At 40.4% G+C, this 16,181-nt stretch overlaps 1 protein-coding gene and 1 long non-coding RNA gene across 2 annotated transcripts; both read right to left on the minus strand.

The window, feature by feature from the left end:
• Nucleotides 1–3,765: 3,765 nt before the first annotated feature.
• LOC137467403 (uncharacterized) lies at nucleotides 3,766–8,782 on the minus strand. Its single transcript, XR_010995506.1, has 3 exons — nucleotides 5,867–8,782; nucleotides 4,617–4,715; nucleotides 3,766–3,879 (listed from the first exon to the last, which is right to left on the minus strand). It is a non-coding gene; the product is annotated as an uncharacterized lncRNA (long non-coding RNA).
• Nucleotides 8,783–12,879: 4,097 nt separating this feature from the next.
• Nucleotides 12,880–15,826, minus strand: LOC137467404 (Holliday junction recognition protein-like). The gene is made up of 3 exons (XM_068178909.1): nucleotides 15,674–15,826; nucleotides 14,773–14,839; nucleotides 12,880–13,019 (listed from the first exon to the last, which is right to left on the minus strand). The coding sequence occupies exons 1-3, from the start codon at nucleotides 15,752–15,754 to the stop codon at nucleotides 12,880–12,882; spliced, it is 288 nt and encodes a 95-aa protein (XP_068035010.1). The 5' UTR covers nucleotides 15,755–15,826.
• Nucleotides 15,827–16,181: the final 355 nt, after the last annotated feature.

Consider the following 16,181-nt stretch of genomic DNA (forward strand, 5'->3'; position numbering starts at 1 on the left):
CCTTCACTGAGAAGTGTGAAGTATTTGCATCTTTCAAAATAAAGTTAAATAGAGGTTAGATAAGTAGTAAAAGAAAAAACCCACCTGTATTAGATATTTCCGCACCAGAGTTGTCAGAAGATTCCTGACAAGCACACGAAAGGAATTTTAATAGCTGGTAGCTATAGCTATCTTAATTAGCCCATAGAATTTTCTGCTTTCACTACTTGCTCAATTTTTTTGGGGGGGTGGTGGTAGTGGTGAAACAAACACAGTTGTATTCCACAAATTCTGACCAAATCACACCATCTTTATTAACAAGTCTATACACAAACTTACTCTGAGTCAAAAGAAGCTATTCTAGACTACACAGATTTTACAAATAATACTTTAAAAGCTTACACCCACATATTGCCTAACTAAAAAGGTACTTGATGGTTAAAAGCCTATATCCAACTGCTCTCCCTCTCCCCCTTCAAATAAACCTAATAATCCAGTTGAAATCCAGTACAGGTATCATGACCACCTGCTCATAAATGATTTCTTAGCTTTTGACTCCCTAACTACATTTTCCCAAAGAGGTTGACACAGGATGGTTGGGGTTGAAGGGACCTTAAAGATCATCTCGTACCAACCCCTGTGGGGTGGCCAGATTGCTCCAAGCCTCACCCAGCCTGGCCTGGAACACTCCCTCAAAACAGATGCAATGTAGCACCCATACCTGGTGTACTGTTGAGTGCTCATCTTCAGAATCACTGCTCCATTCCTCTGATATTTTTTAGCATGAAAGGGAGGGAAAAAAAAGTTCTATTACTTTTACAATACTTAGCCTCTCTTGTTATTCTTGTTTTCAATTTCTTTGCTTTTTCCCTCTATTTATGTCCTATCACCAGTGGCTCTAGTAATTGGTTTCTTTTTATGACTCACTCTGGCCCATCACACTATAATGAAACACAAACCAAAGTACTCCAGCACACTTTTTATCACTGTTGAACGGTGCAGAAAACCTGTTTTGTGTGCTTCATGTTCAAGGCACCTGTGCACATCTTCTAACACAGTGTGTGCTACTTTTACAGCGGAGTGTGATAGCCTTGGTCGGCTCAAACAGCTTTCAAAATTGTCTCTTCAGCATTTGATGATTCCAAAATAAGTCTATTACTTTAAACTTCTTTGCATGAAATTGAAGAAATTTTACTTTTAAGTTTTAGCCCAAATTTGTCAGATGCCGTTCTCTGTGGCCAACCCTACCTGCTATCATCTGAGAGTTAATTAAGGGTATTCCCTCTTCTGTTATTTACTTAAATAAAGCATAAACCAATAACGTGTGCAGGAGAAATCCTGCCAAAAAAAAAAAAAAAAAAAAAAAAAAAAATCCCCTATGCTTCCCTCAAGATTGGACACAGACCACTGATAATTATTCTAAGCACAATTTTCCAACCAGTGGCTATAAAATCACTCTCTCATAAAATCCAGCAAGCATATACCTAGAAGGCTCTGGCTTAAAAGCTGTAACCTTCTCTGGAAATTAATTTTCATGATTTTGCAAAACTCTACTGTAATACCTTCCTTAACAACATATTCTTTTAGAAGCTGAATAGTGCCTTTTCCAAAGATAGCTGGATTGGGAACAGAGGGAATCAGAAGAACAAAGAAGTGTCCAGCTGAAATCCCTTACTGAGCAAGGTCTACGAAACACCACAGAGCGTATTCTGCTTCCACAAAACTCCTCCGGGAAAACCCTCATTGAGAACTGCAATATAGATCAATAAAAAAAAGCCCTCCACTCAAAGGATTGTCATTTGAATCAGTAAAACTTGATGAGGCTGCTGGACATTCTAGCCAAATAGTAAAGCTCAAGTCTAATAAAATGCAGGACTGTGAGTTAGAAAAAACAACACAAGTTATATTCAAAGGAAAGGGGTCCATTGACAGGTATTTGTTTAATGTTTACATGTAATAGCCCAAAGCTTTCTGTATCTTCCATTAAAACACTTAGGTCTACTTAAGAGAAAGCCAGGAAAATCTGTACATCATTGCCTTTAACAATCCATAGTCAGAGGTATATTTTTTGGGTTGAGGGTTTTAGGTGTATGGGCTGGTTTGGTTTTGGTTTTTTTTTTTTTTTTTTTTTTAAGGCTAACAGCAACCACAACAGTTGAAATGTTTACTCGTGTGTCTTTGTGTTTCAAATAGAAAAACTCAAGAGCAAGCTATGGTTTTCTTAAACTGGATACAATCTGGGAGATTCTATTTTCTATGGAATAAATATAAATACATGCATAAGTATACAAATCTCTGCAGGCTTGTTTTTTTAAAAGAAAGCGGTTCACCCAACTTTAAGATTTAGTTAGAAATTTCTTCCCTAGGATGACTTAAAATGAAATGACACTTTACTCAAGTAACTTTAGAAGCTGCAAAAACACGTGTTTCTGCTTCTCTAGGTCATCTGTAACGCAGTACACTAAACTTTAAATTTATATGATCAAGACTTTCTAGCATTAAAGAACTACACGTAAACTCCTCTTTTTTTTTTTTTTTTTTTAAGAGCTTCTAGGACATTCAGATCTCAAAGTACATTAGCAAAGACTGGCAAAATACTTCTTGTAAAATACTTCAAGTACTGTATCTTTGGAAAAACCTAACTTTCTCTTCAAGTTTTACCACAGACTGTAGCCAAATTTTTGTACTACTTCACCCCATTAGCCAAATGGGACAAGAGCTAAAGACTGGGACCATCTGAATCTTTTTGTACCAGACCCTTATTTTCCAGCTCTACATTTAAATTTCTTAGGCTGCTTCAAAGCCTGTATCTGACCACCCTATGGACAAATTTGCTGGCAGTGCTGTGGAGGAAGAGAAGTGCTAGGCAGTGCTTTGTCCACTGGTGCTCCAAATAAAAGTTTCTCAGATGAAAGCCAAAACATAACACCAACCAAAAAAAACAAAACAAAACCAAAAAATAAACCAACCAAAAAAAAAAACCCCAAAACAAACAAAAAAAGCCCACTTCAAAACCTTGAGAGAATAGAGGCCAACATACCCTCCTTTAGTGAAGGGGGCATGGTGGCAGTTTGGCCGCAGTAACACCCAGCAATGCTACAGGCTGGGGACGGCGTGGCTGGACAGTGCCCAGGCAGAAAGGGACCTGGGGGTACATGAACATACACCAGCAGTGTGCCCTGGTGGCCAAGAAGGCCAATGGCATCCTGGCCTGTGTCAGGAATGGTGTGGCCAGCTGGACCAGGGAGGTCAGAAGTAACAGCCTTCTCGAAAAGGTTTTATTACTTTTTCTCTGTGTTCCTTGAAAGCTTTGTACATGGCTAGTACAAGTGCAGCTTTTGCTTTCATAAACCACGATGAAAATAAGGCTTTCTGTAGATGTTAAGCCTAAAATATTTACACTAAAACAATTATGCTAGCACTAAGTCTGGAAAGTTCTGAACAAAGTTTACTAGCAAAGTACCACCTTGACTACCAGTTGCCAGCAGACCCAAAGCCAATGTATTACTTTCCTTAAATTTAAAATAAGCAGAACTAAAAACCACTGCTCTCAGTCAGCTAAACGCTGCCAAATTTTGTAACTATGCATATTTGCTCCTGAGGCTGCATAAGAAAAGCTGGATTTATATACGCAAGTTATTTGCTTTCTGTTTTCCAAATACATTCTGCCATAAGCAAAATCATGACTAACTTTCCTTTGAAATCCAGGCGATTGAAATTTTCTGCTGGATAAATAATGCCTTTGTTTATAAGAACGGAAATCTCTTTTATAATGAATTTTAATGAAACCATATTTTTCTAACTAATGTTTGACCAACAGACAAAAGACTTAATTGTACCAAGCAGTGTTCGCCCTGGCGAAGTTGAACGATGACTTTTCAATGAAACTGGAGTTTTTATCTGAAAAACAAAGAAAGAAAGAACTAAAGTAAAGTTCTGAGTTTTTTGCCTGTTAGAGATATCATCAAAACCTTACTTGTGACTTCCCTGCCTCTTGCTATTCCGGGTCATGGTCATGGTTTTTAGGGGCTCACCCAAGTTCAGACCAAGTGGAAAACATCTAGTCTAAGACTTCAGTAGGACGTTTTAGGAGTTACTAGTTTATTCTTGGAAAGCTGTTCATTATTTTTTCAACTTATACGTTATGTGTCATGTATTAATCCCTATCTCAAATATAAGAATTTATCCAGGGATCTATATCTACACACAGACCTGAATAATCTAGACATCTCTGGCAGCTCCAGCAGAAAAGAGAAGCTGTACCCTGTATCATGACACTTCACCTCTGATCTTCCTCACCCCCCAAATCAAAACAAAGCTAATCCTTTCTTTTTCTCCCTCAAGAAGCTCAGATTTAGACTTTTTGGAAAACAGACAGCTCAAAGATCAACCTGCACATCAGGGTTCAAAGATCAAAGTATAAAAGTAAAAAGTGAAAATAAATTTATAAAACATTTGCTCTGTTTCTTACATATCAAAGCTGTCAAAACACCAAGATCCTACAACATCTACACCGACATCAAGCAGAATGAAGAACAATGAGAGAACCACAGAGAAGTTGTGTTAGAATTCATTTAACTGCTACCCAGTTAAAGAGCTCTTTTATTCTAACTAATAACTTAGGAGAAATATGTTACCTTTATCCATTTGGGAATATTTCTCTCATCACCTTGTAATATCACATCCACTGGAACGATTTCTTCCTTGAAGATTTGTCCGTCCTCTACAATCAGATTCTAGGAGAAAAATAAAATATAAAAACACATAGAAATTATTGGCACAGGCAACTCCAAACCCATTACTCTGATTTACAGTAAACAAGTATACTTCAGATCAGGATATGCAACCAGCATAAACTTATCTTTACTGTATACTTATCAGGCAAAAACCCCCCCTCAAAAAACCAGAAAACCCCACAAATCCCAAGAAGGAACTACATGTGAAGATATATAAAAAAGAATAATTAACAAGTTTATTCAGGGAAGAGCACACACTGCGTTAAAGATCCACTGATAAAAACAATCGAACCAACAAACAAACCACCCAAATAAAGAAGAGAGTAAAAAAGGAAAATGGTTACCAAGCTCTGATAATTACAGCTGCAAATCTTTACATGTACTCTTAACATCCCATGAGAACTCATATACAAATTAAGGTCTACTCTGCAACAATCCTCAATATGACAGCCAAGAGAATTTTGTAAGAAAAGGCAATTCATTAGTCAAACCGTCCCTTTCTGAGAAGCAGATTGTATTAGCTGTTGTCAGACAGAGGACACCAGCACTGCGCTAAACGAGTAAGGAAAGTAAATCCCATTTTTGGCAACGCTATTTGAGCAAGCAGAACACAGGATTAAAATGGCTGCACACACAAAGTGTGTCGTATTTTTCCCCAACAATGTAAATACTCTGGCTAGTCCTGACCATAGTCTAGTTTGGGAAGCAACAGCAGAAGATTCCAGGCTGCTTTTGTTATAGCAGCCATTATTTCACATTTACCCTTTGCTTTAAGTCATGTTGCCTATTTATGCTAGACTCTCAGGTGAACGACCATACTTCTTATAAGTGTGTTCACCTTATGCTCCATCTGGTTCCTCTTTTTCCTTACCTATAAAGGCCCTTCTCAGAGCTGCCTGTGGATGAAGTACACTGTAGGGCTTTCTCTGGCCCACTGGTATTAGCAAGACAATAATATCACTTGTCACTGGTCTCTGTGACACTACTTATTGAACCCCTCACTTGCTAAAAATGTACATTAAGATGCAGACTATATCAAGTCTTCTGCTGACTGTATCAACTCATCTGGCATGTGTAAACTAGGCAAGAAGTTAATTAATTAATAGTATCTATTGAATCACTACATCCTATCAGACACCCAAAATTTTTACCTGGAGGTGAACGCCTTCAAATTTTCTTCCTACTGAGACTATGTCACCACTTCCTTCACCTGCAATTTGAAGGTAAATATTAAATAAAATCTAGCTGAACTCAAAACAGAAATGGTTTTAAACACACACTCTGCAAGTTATTGACTGCACTATTTTCATTCTAGAAAAGAGTTTTCTACACTGTAACTTTTGGCTGTATTACACTTCCGTTTCAATTCCAATTGAGAAGCACGGTTTGTTGGTTCATAAATGACTTTAGTAGAACAAAGAAGGGTAGAGAAAACTTGTTTGCAATCAGTTCTTTAGGATTTATATTAAACATTTCAGAGAGTAAAGTATCTTTAACGGTCTTTCTTTTGTTGCTCTGTAAGATTCATTAATCATTAACGCAGAATCCCCACTACATTCCTAACTATCCCAACAAAGACAGTAAGGGCTTCCTATCACACTTCCCTCTTAGCTGCTTCCTGTTGTCAAGACAACCTTAGCACTCACAAAGTGAGAAATAAGGCACACTTGAGAATATGAAAAAACAAGTCTGAATCTTTTAACTCAGGTTTAGGTAAAAGCACTCTGTGGGTGCTTTTGTGAATGAAATGCAAGAAAATATTTTTTCCTCGATGTAGCCAGACCTTCCAATTCATCATTAGCTAAAATCAGTCATCCATGAGCATAAAATACATGACTGCAGTTTCAGCCTGCTTTCTGAATTTCCCTGCACTCACCAGAAGGAAGGAAAAAGGAGAGGAGAATAACACTGGAAACTGTGAGTGGAAAAAACCTTGGTTATTATACCTAACACATCACTGCCTCGTCATACTACTCTTAAACTGCTGTTATTCTTTCTGCCATACAATCTTCTGCCTCCGGTATAATTGGGCACAAGCCTGTCAGATTGCTTCCTCTATGTTCATCAAGATGAACAGACTGGACTGCTACAAAAATGGGCAGGTCTTGAGATAAAGGGAACAACTCCTGTGTCCAGAAGTGGTTGACTCTATCATAACAATTATAAACTACTGAGAAATAGCTTGTATCAAAGCATGAGTTGATTTGTACGCAAGTGGAAAATTCTTCTACGTGTGAATCCTCAAGAAACTAATTTTAGTGTATCTTCAATGTGCTGGTAATAATACTTTCAAATCACAGGAACTTCAGTCATTAGCGGAAGGCCATGGCACAGAAAGGAAAAATAAAAGTACTTTCTCCACAGAACTGGAAAGTGGTTTTAAAGGCCAAAGGGAAATTCAGTAACACCTTTGCACCTCAAAGACAGAACAGAGAGGAAAAAAGAAAACTTCCACCTTTCACTCTCAAAAAAATGACCTTTATTACAGAAAGCTATTTCACAGGAAGTGCATTCAAAACACTACTATTCCCTAAATTATAACTTAGTTATCCCTTTCTCCAAATTAATTCAGCTTTCTGTGATAGGATAGTAGATACAAGTAACTGTTGTATATACAAGTTATTGTTGATGTATTCTGCCATGCTACTTCCTGAGAAAGCAAGAGGGTAATCCTAATAACTTTCCCTATCAAGGACAGACTAATACTTCCAGGGCCAGATGAGAGCTGTTCCACTTGCATTTTACCTGCTGTAGACAAGCTCTGCACACTTTCAACACAAAAATAGCGTATACTACCTGGAAGAAACTCTGCCTTCACTGAGAAGTGTGAAGTATTTGCATCTTTCAAAATAAAGTTAAATAGAGGTTAGATAAGTAGTAAAAGAAAAAACCCACCTGTATTAGATATTTCCGCACCAGAGTTGTCAGAAGATTCCTGACAAGCACACGAAAGGAATTTTAATAGCTGGTAGCTATAGCTATCTTAATTAGCCCATAGAATTTTCTGCTTTCACTACTTGCTCAATTTTTTTGGGGGGGTGGTGGTAGTGGTGAAACAAACACAGTTGTATTCCACAAATTCTGACCAAATCACACCATCTTTATTAACAAGTCTATACACAAACTTACTCTGAGTCAAAAGAAGCTATTCTAGACTACACAGATTTTACAAATAATACTTTAAAAGCTTACACCCACATATTGCCTAACTAAAAAGGTACTTGATGGTTAAAAGCCTATATCCAACTGCTCTCCCTCTCCCCCTTCAAATAAACCTAATAATCCAGTTGAAATCCAGTACAGGTATCATGACCACCTGCTCATAAATGATTTCTTAGCTTTTGACTCCCTAACTACATTTTCCCAAAGAGGTTGACACAGGATGGTTGGGGTTGAAGGGACCTTAAAGATCATCTCGTACCAACCCCTGTGGGGTGGCCAGATTGCTCCAAGCCTCACCCAGCCTGGCCTGGAACACTCCCTCAAAACAGATGCAATGTAGCACCCATACCTGGTGTACTGTTGAGTGCTCATCTTCAGAATCACTGCTCCATTCCTCTGATATTTTTTAGCATGAAAGGGAGGGAAAAAAAAGTTCTATTACTTTTACAATACTTAGCCTCTCTTGTTATTCTTGTTTTCAATTTCTTTGCTTTTTCCCTCTATTTATGTCCTATCACCAGTGGCTCTAGTAATTGGTTTCTTTTTATGACTCACTCTGGCCCATCACACTATAATGAAACACAAACCAAAGTACTCCAGCACACTTTTTATCACTGTTGAACGGTGCAGAAAACCTGTTTTGTGTGCTTCATGTTCAAGGCACCTGTGCACATCTTCTAACACAGTGTGTGCTACTTTTACAGCGGAGTGTGATAGCCTTGGTCGGCTCAAACAGCTTTCAAAATTGTCTCTTCAGCATTTGATGATTCCAAAATAAGTCTATTACTTTAAACTTCTTTGCATGAAATTGAAGAAATTTTACTTTTAAGTTTTAGCCCAAATTTGTCAGATGCCGTTCTCTGTGGCCAACCCTACCTGCTATCATCTGAGAGTTAATTAAGGGTATTCCCTCTTCTGTTATTTACTTAAATAAAGCATAAACCAATAACGTGTGCAGGAGAAATCCTGCCAAAAAAAAAAAAAAAAAAAAAAAAAAAAAAAAAAATCCCCTATGCTTCCCTCAAGATTGGACACAGACCACTGATAATTATTCTAAGCACAATTTTCCAACCAGTGGCTATAAAATCACTCTCTCATAAAATCCAGCAAGCATATACCTAGAAGGCTCTGGCTTAAAAGCTGTAACCTTCTCTGGAAATTAATTTTCATGATTTTGCAAAACTCTACTGTAATACCTTCCTTAACAACATATTCTTTTAGAAGCTGAATAGTGCCTTTTCCAAAGATAGCTGGATTGGGAACAGAGGGAATCAGAAGAACAAAGAAGTGTCCAGCTGAAATCCCTTACTGAGCAAGGTCTACGAAACACCACAGAGCGTATTCTGCTTCCACAAAACTCCTCCGGGAAAACCCTCATTGAGAACTGCAATATAGATCAATAAAAAAAAGCCCTCCACTCAAAGGATTGTCATTTGAATCAGTAAAACTTGATGAGGCTGCTGGACATTCTAGCCAAATAGTAAAGCTCAAGTCTAATAAAATGCAGGACTGTGAGTTAGAAAAAACAACACAAGTTATATTCAAAGGAAAGGGGTCCATTGACAGGTATTTGTTTAATGTTTACATGTAATAGCCCAAAGCTTTCTGTATCTTCCATTAAAACACTTAGGTCTACTTAAGAGAAAGCCAGGAAAATCTGTACATCATTGCCTTTAACAATCCATAGTCAGAGGTATATTTTTTGGGTTGAGGGTTTTAGGTGTATGGGCTGGTTTGGTTTTGGTTTTTTTTTTTTTTTTTTTTTTTTTTTTTTTTTTTTAAGGCTAACAGCAACCACAACAGTTGAAATGTTTACTCGTGTGTCTTTGTGTTTCAAATAGAAAAACTCAAGAGCAAGCTATGGTTTTCTTAAACTGGATACAATCTGGGAGATTCTATTTTCTATGGAATAAATATAAATACATGCATAAGTATACAAATCTCTGCAGGCTTGTTTTTTTAAAAGAAAGCGGTTCACCCAACTTTAAGATTTAGTTAGAAATTTCTTCCCTAGGATGACTTAAAATGAAATGACACTTTACTCAAGTAACTTTAGAAGCTGCAAAAACACGTGTTTCTGCTTCTCTAGGTCATCTGTAACGCAGTACACTAAACTTTAAATTTATATGATCAAGACTTTCTAGCATTAAAGAACTACACGTAAACTCCTCTTTTTTTTTTTTTTTTTTTAAGAGCTTCTAGGACATTCAGATCTCAAAGTACATTAGCAAAGACTGGCAAAATACTTCTTGTAAAATACTTCAAGTACTGTATCTTTGGAAAAACCTAACTTTCTCTTCAAGTTTTACCACAGACTGTAGCCAAATTTTTGTACTACTTCACCCCATTAGCCAAATGGGACAAGAGCTAAAGACTGGGACCATCTGAATCTTTTTGTACCAGACCCTTATTTTCCAGCTCTACATTTAAATTTCTTAGGCTGCTTCAAAGCCTGTATCTGACCACCCTATGGACAAATTTGCTGGCAGTGCTGTGGAGGAAGAGAAGTGCTAGGCAGTGCTTTGTCCACTGGTGCTCCAAATAAAAGTTTCTCAGATGAAAGCCAAAACATAACACCAACCAAAAAAAACAAAACAAAACCAAAAAATAAACCAACCAAAAAAAAAAACCCCAAAACAAACAAAAAAAGCCCACTTCAAAACCTTGAGAGAATAGAGGCCAACATACCCTCCTTTAGTGAAGGGGGCATGGTGGCAGTTTGGCCGCAGTAACACCCAGCAATGCTACAGGCTGGGGACGGTGTGGCTGGACAGTGCCCAGGCAGAAAGGGACCTGGGGGTACATGAACATACACCAGCAGTGTGCCCTGGTGGCCAAGAAGGCCAATGGCATCCTGGCCTGTGTCAGGAATGGTGTGGCCAGCTGGACCAGGGAGGTCATTCTTCCCCTGTACTTGGCACCCGTGAGGCCACACCTTGAGTGCTGTGTCCAGTTCCACAATCCCTGCGAGGAACGACTGAGGGAGCTGGGGTTGTTTAGCCTGGAGAAAAGGAGACTCAGAGGTGACCTTATCACTCTCTGCAACTTCCTGAAAGGTGATTGTAGTCAGGTGGGGGTTGGTCTCTTTTTTCTCCAGGCAGCAACCAACAGAACCAAAGGACACAGTGTCAAGCCACACCAGGGGAAATACAGGTTGGCTATTAGGAGAAAGTTTTTTATGGGAAGAGTGATAAAGCACTGGAATGGTCTGCTGGGGGAGGTGGTGGAGTCACCATCCCTGAATGGGTTTAAAAAAAGACTGGATGTGGCACTCGGTACCATGGTTTAGTTGAGGTGTTAGGGCATGGCTTGGACTCGATAATTTTGAAGGTCCCTTCCAAACCTAGTCATTCTGTGTGATTCACTCTACTACTTTGGAAAATGTTCTCCCCCATCATTTATCCCAGTAGAGATATATATTTTACTGGAACACAGAGCTCCTTTTCAGAAAAAGTGTTCAGATGTCACATAGCGCGCCCCCCCTCCCCCCCCCCCCCCCCAAGTAGTATCATAGTTACACTTTGGTGTACAGACTTGTTTTGATTGCTGTTCTGGAACTTGATTTCTAATAAAGTAGCTGTATGCTACTTTTTCCTGGAGGCATCCTGATTCATTGAGTACACTGAAAAATCTACTACATTTTCGACAGACCATTATGCAACCCCAGAGTTTCTTTTAGTACATGTTCTTTAATATGCCCACTTAACCAGAAATTTACAAAAAGCTAACAACATTCATATTTCATCACTACATGCATGGAAGTCAGGCCTGGAATTTTTAAGATTCAATGGTTATCTGACAAAACTGACAAATACAACAAAAAACTCTTTGATTAACTGAGAAGGGGTGCTTATTTTAATCGACTTGTTATGATAGCACCCTGAAATATAATGTATTTAATCTTAAAACATTTTAAATGACATTTCTGAATCCTTATGAACAGAAGTATTGATGACTTATTAGACGGTTTCCCACACAAAGCCCAATGAGTAGCCTAAAGGGTTTAGCATGAACCTGAATACCCTTCCTTTAAGCCAAGATTCTTGGCTTAAGATAATTTATAACAGGATTTTTTTTTTTTAAACAAACATTACCTGTGTCCCTTGGTCTTCGACTACTATGCTGCAATAGAAAAATAAGTCAGAATAATCAAAGAAAAACAAAATAATTTTAACCATTGTCTTTATTTATTTTAGTATAGCCCACAACTACAAAACCATTCTATTTGCTCAGGTTTGCCCTGGCCTGACCAGAAAAGCCACAAGTGTCTGGTAAAACTTACCTGACCATTTACTCTTTCCCTTACTGTTGCTGCTAAAGTCACTGCAAGAACATACCTTGGCCCACATAAGAGGCTAAGAAAAAGAATTTCCCTCACAGCCTTTTATGGATTTGGTCGGGAAACTTGTGCAGCAATGCTTTGTAGACCGTGCACAAGGTATTACCAGGAGTGGAAAGGGAACCCTAAATACAGCCTCTTTTTAGTCTCCATTAAAGGCACTCTTGTTCCCACAGTCTGAATTTCATTCCTCATGCCCTCACTCTGCGCGGTTCAGAACAGCTTCTGGGTTAACCACCAAGGCGCACCGTTACAGGCCATGGGTTTACCTGACACACTGACTGGTGACACTGCAGAGATTCTTTAATTAATCTGGCATTGTTTCACAGGGAAGAAAAAAAAGCAACTAAAGATGAAACCAGAAACCCCTGGGGAATCAAAGAGCTGATTACCTAACAAAGACAAATTGATTCAATGCATTAACTGCACTGAAAACATTCTGATGAGTTTCAAAACTAGACATTCCCAACAGAGAACAATTGAAAAAAAAAAAAATTTCTCCAGGTTTACCAGTGGTGCTTACCACTGAAAAATGGTCATCTATTTCAGCCTAACGCATTGGAAAAATCTTAAACTACCCTAAAACTCTATTTTAAAGCAGATGTTGACCTCTTCAATACCGCTGAAAATATTATATGGGAAAGGTAAGATTAGAATATAATCCTATCTACCTATACATCTATAAAGAAATATTGCTGCATTTTTGCTGTATGGTAGTAGGACTGTATTATTAAATACCTTTAATAACTTTTTTCTCCATTTTTCGACATCCTTGCGTGATACTTGTTCCCACTTTTTTGGTCCTAGAAGAAAACAAAATGCAAAAGTATTACCACATATTCTAATACCATCTATACTGAATATCACTCTAACAAACATTTAGGAACAACATATTACAGAATAACAAAGCATTAGCAAATCTGAACTATCTGCCACCACATTTGCTGAAATAAAAATTTAAAGGAAAACAAATCAGGAGAATGACAATTCAAGCTGAGAAGTCAGGCAATACAAAAAAGATAATCACATGCTGAGTCTCACAAGACTGAGCTAAAATCCAAAGAGCATTACAGCCCCATATTCTACCAAGACAGGAAAAAAAGGCAGATGATTCTAGTTTCTAGATTTTAGTTGATGAGGGCAGACTCCATGGTACCTGAGGTTAGTTAAAGCCATAATTAAGGCTCTTCAGGACGGAGATCCATATTCATTCCATATTGAACAGAGCCCACTAACCCAAAAGTATAACAAAACTTTTACAAATCCAAAGCTGTACAGTAAACAGCATCTATTAGGGTACTCTATGAATGTTTCCTCCCTCTCCCAATGGATAATGTATATGAGATGTAAGGCTGCCAGTCTGTAAAAACCTTTGGTGCACAACTGGTACATCCCCGATCTCTCCAGTAAGTTATAAAATCTGATGCGGTAATTCATGGTAGTTTTGATAGGGCTTGATTTTTGGTGAAGAGGGAGAAGGCCAGTCACAGAAGTGATTTTCAGGGAAGAGCTGCTAAAAGCTTCCCCAGTGCCTGTGCCTGGCAAAACTAATCGCTGGCTGGCTCTGAGAAGAGGCATGCTGCTAAGCCCATTAGAGAAGCTGGTAACGCCTCGATGACAATGTATTAAAGACCCAGAAAAACTGCAAGCAGCTCTTTTTCTCCCTGGTCTCCGAGGAGCAGCCAGGGCGCCGGCCGCTCCCTTTCCCGGCGGAGCCCACAGGGCCACGCCGCGGGGTCCGTCCGGCACAGCAAGGAGCCAACCACGCGGCCGAGAGCAGCGGCGGGAGAGCGGCCACGTGCCCGGAACGCGTGACAGGATTCGGCGATAGGGGCCGCTGCTGTCTCGGCACGGGCCGCTCGTAGCCAGCCGTGCTGCGGACACAGGGGCAAAGGGCGGCGCCGGCATGAAGAAAAGGCATGAAGAAAAGGCGTCGGAGGGGACCTCGCCTTCACAGAGAGCAATTCTCCCGCGCAGAGCCCGGACAGGATCCACCTTTCAATACTGCAGAACTCTCATCGACCATTACAATGAAAAACTGGATAAATATTGTCATGGGCCCACATGGTTTAGATTTATGCTAACCACATGGGAACATTCAATGAAAAGGTAAAGAGAACTGTCTACCTACTGCACCCTCATGTTTGGCACAGCGGCAATTTCTCAGAGCAGAATTCAGAATATTAAATGGAGATGAAAATACAGAATCCATTCATGCAGATCAACTCCTGCTAAATGTCTCCTTTCCTTTGCTTCCTCATAATCTTTTCCATTTTGATTTTTCTTCCTTCATGTCATCCAAAAAATTACCCATTTTTTGTCCTGAACTTTGCTAATAAGCATTGTCTCGTCTAAAATGGGGCATGCAATAGACTAAAAGTGCACATCGGAGTAAACTCTTGGTATTATACTAAAGTCTACATATGAGATGTGATACCTTAATGAACAAAATTCAGTATCTGTCGCACTTAAACATTCTGTAGCTACCAACACATGTATGTTTTACTAAGTCCACATGTACAGTATGCAAATATTGTAGCTTTAAGGACATCTTACCTTCAGTTGTATCATAGGTGAGAGTGTCTATGGAAACAAGTATATCATCCTCAAAAGGCCGGTTGTACTAAATAAAAAGAAGCATTAAATATCAGAACAAATGATCAAAGTAGTATCTTTAATGCCTGTTTTATGTATTGTTTTTAGGCCAGTTTTTTGTTTTGTGCTAAACATAAAGTTATCAGTATGTGGTTTTATTGGCTAAAGCTAGAAGTCAGCAGTCTGGTAATATTAACTCCTACAGGAAACTGGTGTATTTTAAGCATGCGTGCAAGCAATTCAACCTAAGACATGAGCCAGCCAGTGCCAAAACAAGGGCTCCAGGGGATTTTAAAATGCGGTTAAGTCGCCCTCTGAGTGTCACCCAAACGTCTGTTGTAGAAACTAAAAGCAGCCCCCAGCTAAGACCAGCAGCTCATGACATGTAAAAACATTCGATGTGCCAAAATCCTTCTAGAGCCCGATTTAGCCCGGCGGCAGCACAAAACTTTTCCCGAACGGGAAAGCCCGCATGCCGGGATAAGCGCGTGTGTCTGTGCACGGTGGAGGACTATTCCCACACCTTAAATACAGAACGGCTCCCAAGGAGAAGGATTCACGGAGGGAGTCCCCCACTTCCTGTAGCTTCATTGAAAACCCCGCGTCTAACCCAAAGCTAATCGGGGTTAAGGACACTATGAAGTCAGCTCGCACTTGTGACTAAGTCGCTTATCCAGGACGGTCAGTCCCAGGTGTCCGTCCTGCGGCTATATTCCGGGAGATGGCTCTTGCCGGCCCGCTCCTGCCAAGGCGCAGGAATGCGCGGCCCAGCACAGACGGCGCGGCTGCTCTCAGGCCCCGCTTCCCCGAGCGCCTCAGGACGGCGCCCGGAACGCACGGCCACCCCGGTCCCATAGCTCACCTCTTCAAAGATACGGCTCATGCATGCCATGAAGCGAGCCTTGCTGCGTCGCAGCCCTTCCTGCATCGCATCGCTGTCCATGCCGAGGGACAGCTCTCGCCGCCGGCCCACAGCCGGCCATCCCCCGCTCTGCACACGGGCACCGGCTGCTGCCCCGACTCAAACCGCGCGCACCACCCTTCGCCACCTCCGATTGGTTGTTGTTCAAATCAGTTCTGACGCTACAACCAATGGGATTCCGCGGTGGGCGGGCTTTGTATTCTGATCGGTTGCTGGCCCTCCTGTATGCCCGATCACTCCGCCTCCGAGTCCTGGGCTTTGGGCGCCAAGCCAGGCGTGACGCGGAACACTGTTCCGCCTGTCAACATCGGCCTGCCGTGGTCTCCCATTGGCTGCGGGGCTGGCGGCAGCGGCCGGCCGCGGTCTCCCATTGGCTGCGGCGCACAGCTCTGCCTGGGCACAAGATCTGCGTCCCGCTGGCCAGACGCGCCGCCGCCTCGAGGCGCGC

The sequence above is a fragment of the Anomalospiza imberbis genome, unplaced genomic scaffold, assembly GCF_031753505.1.
Source record: "Anomalospiza imberbis isolate Cuckoo-Finch-1a 21T00152 unplaced genomic scaffold, ASM3175350v1 scaffold_612, whole genome shotgun sequence".
NCBI classification, from domain to species: Eukaryota; Metazoa; Chordata; class Aves; order Passeriformes; family Viduidae; genus Anomalospiza; species Anomalospiza imberbis.

Bases quoted from the DNA above. Each gene is read 5' to 3' on its own strand.
- LOC137467404 (XM_068178909.1), bottom strand. From the start codon at position 15,754: ATGGACAGCGATGCGATGCAGGAAGGGCTGCGACGCAGCAAGGCTCGC. The intron at 14,840-15,673 runs GTGAGCTATGGG...CTTTTTATTTAG, and splicing joins TGAGCCGTATCTTTGAAGAG to TACAACCGGCCTTTTGAGGA. The intron at 13,020-14,772 runs GTAAGATGTCCT...GTTTTCTTCTAG, and splicing joins CACCTATGATACAACTGAAG to GACCAAAAAAGTGGGAACAA.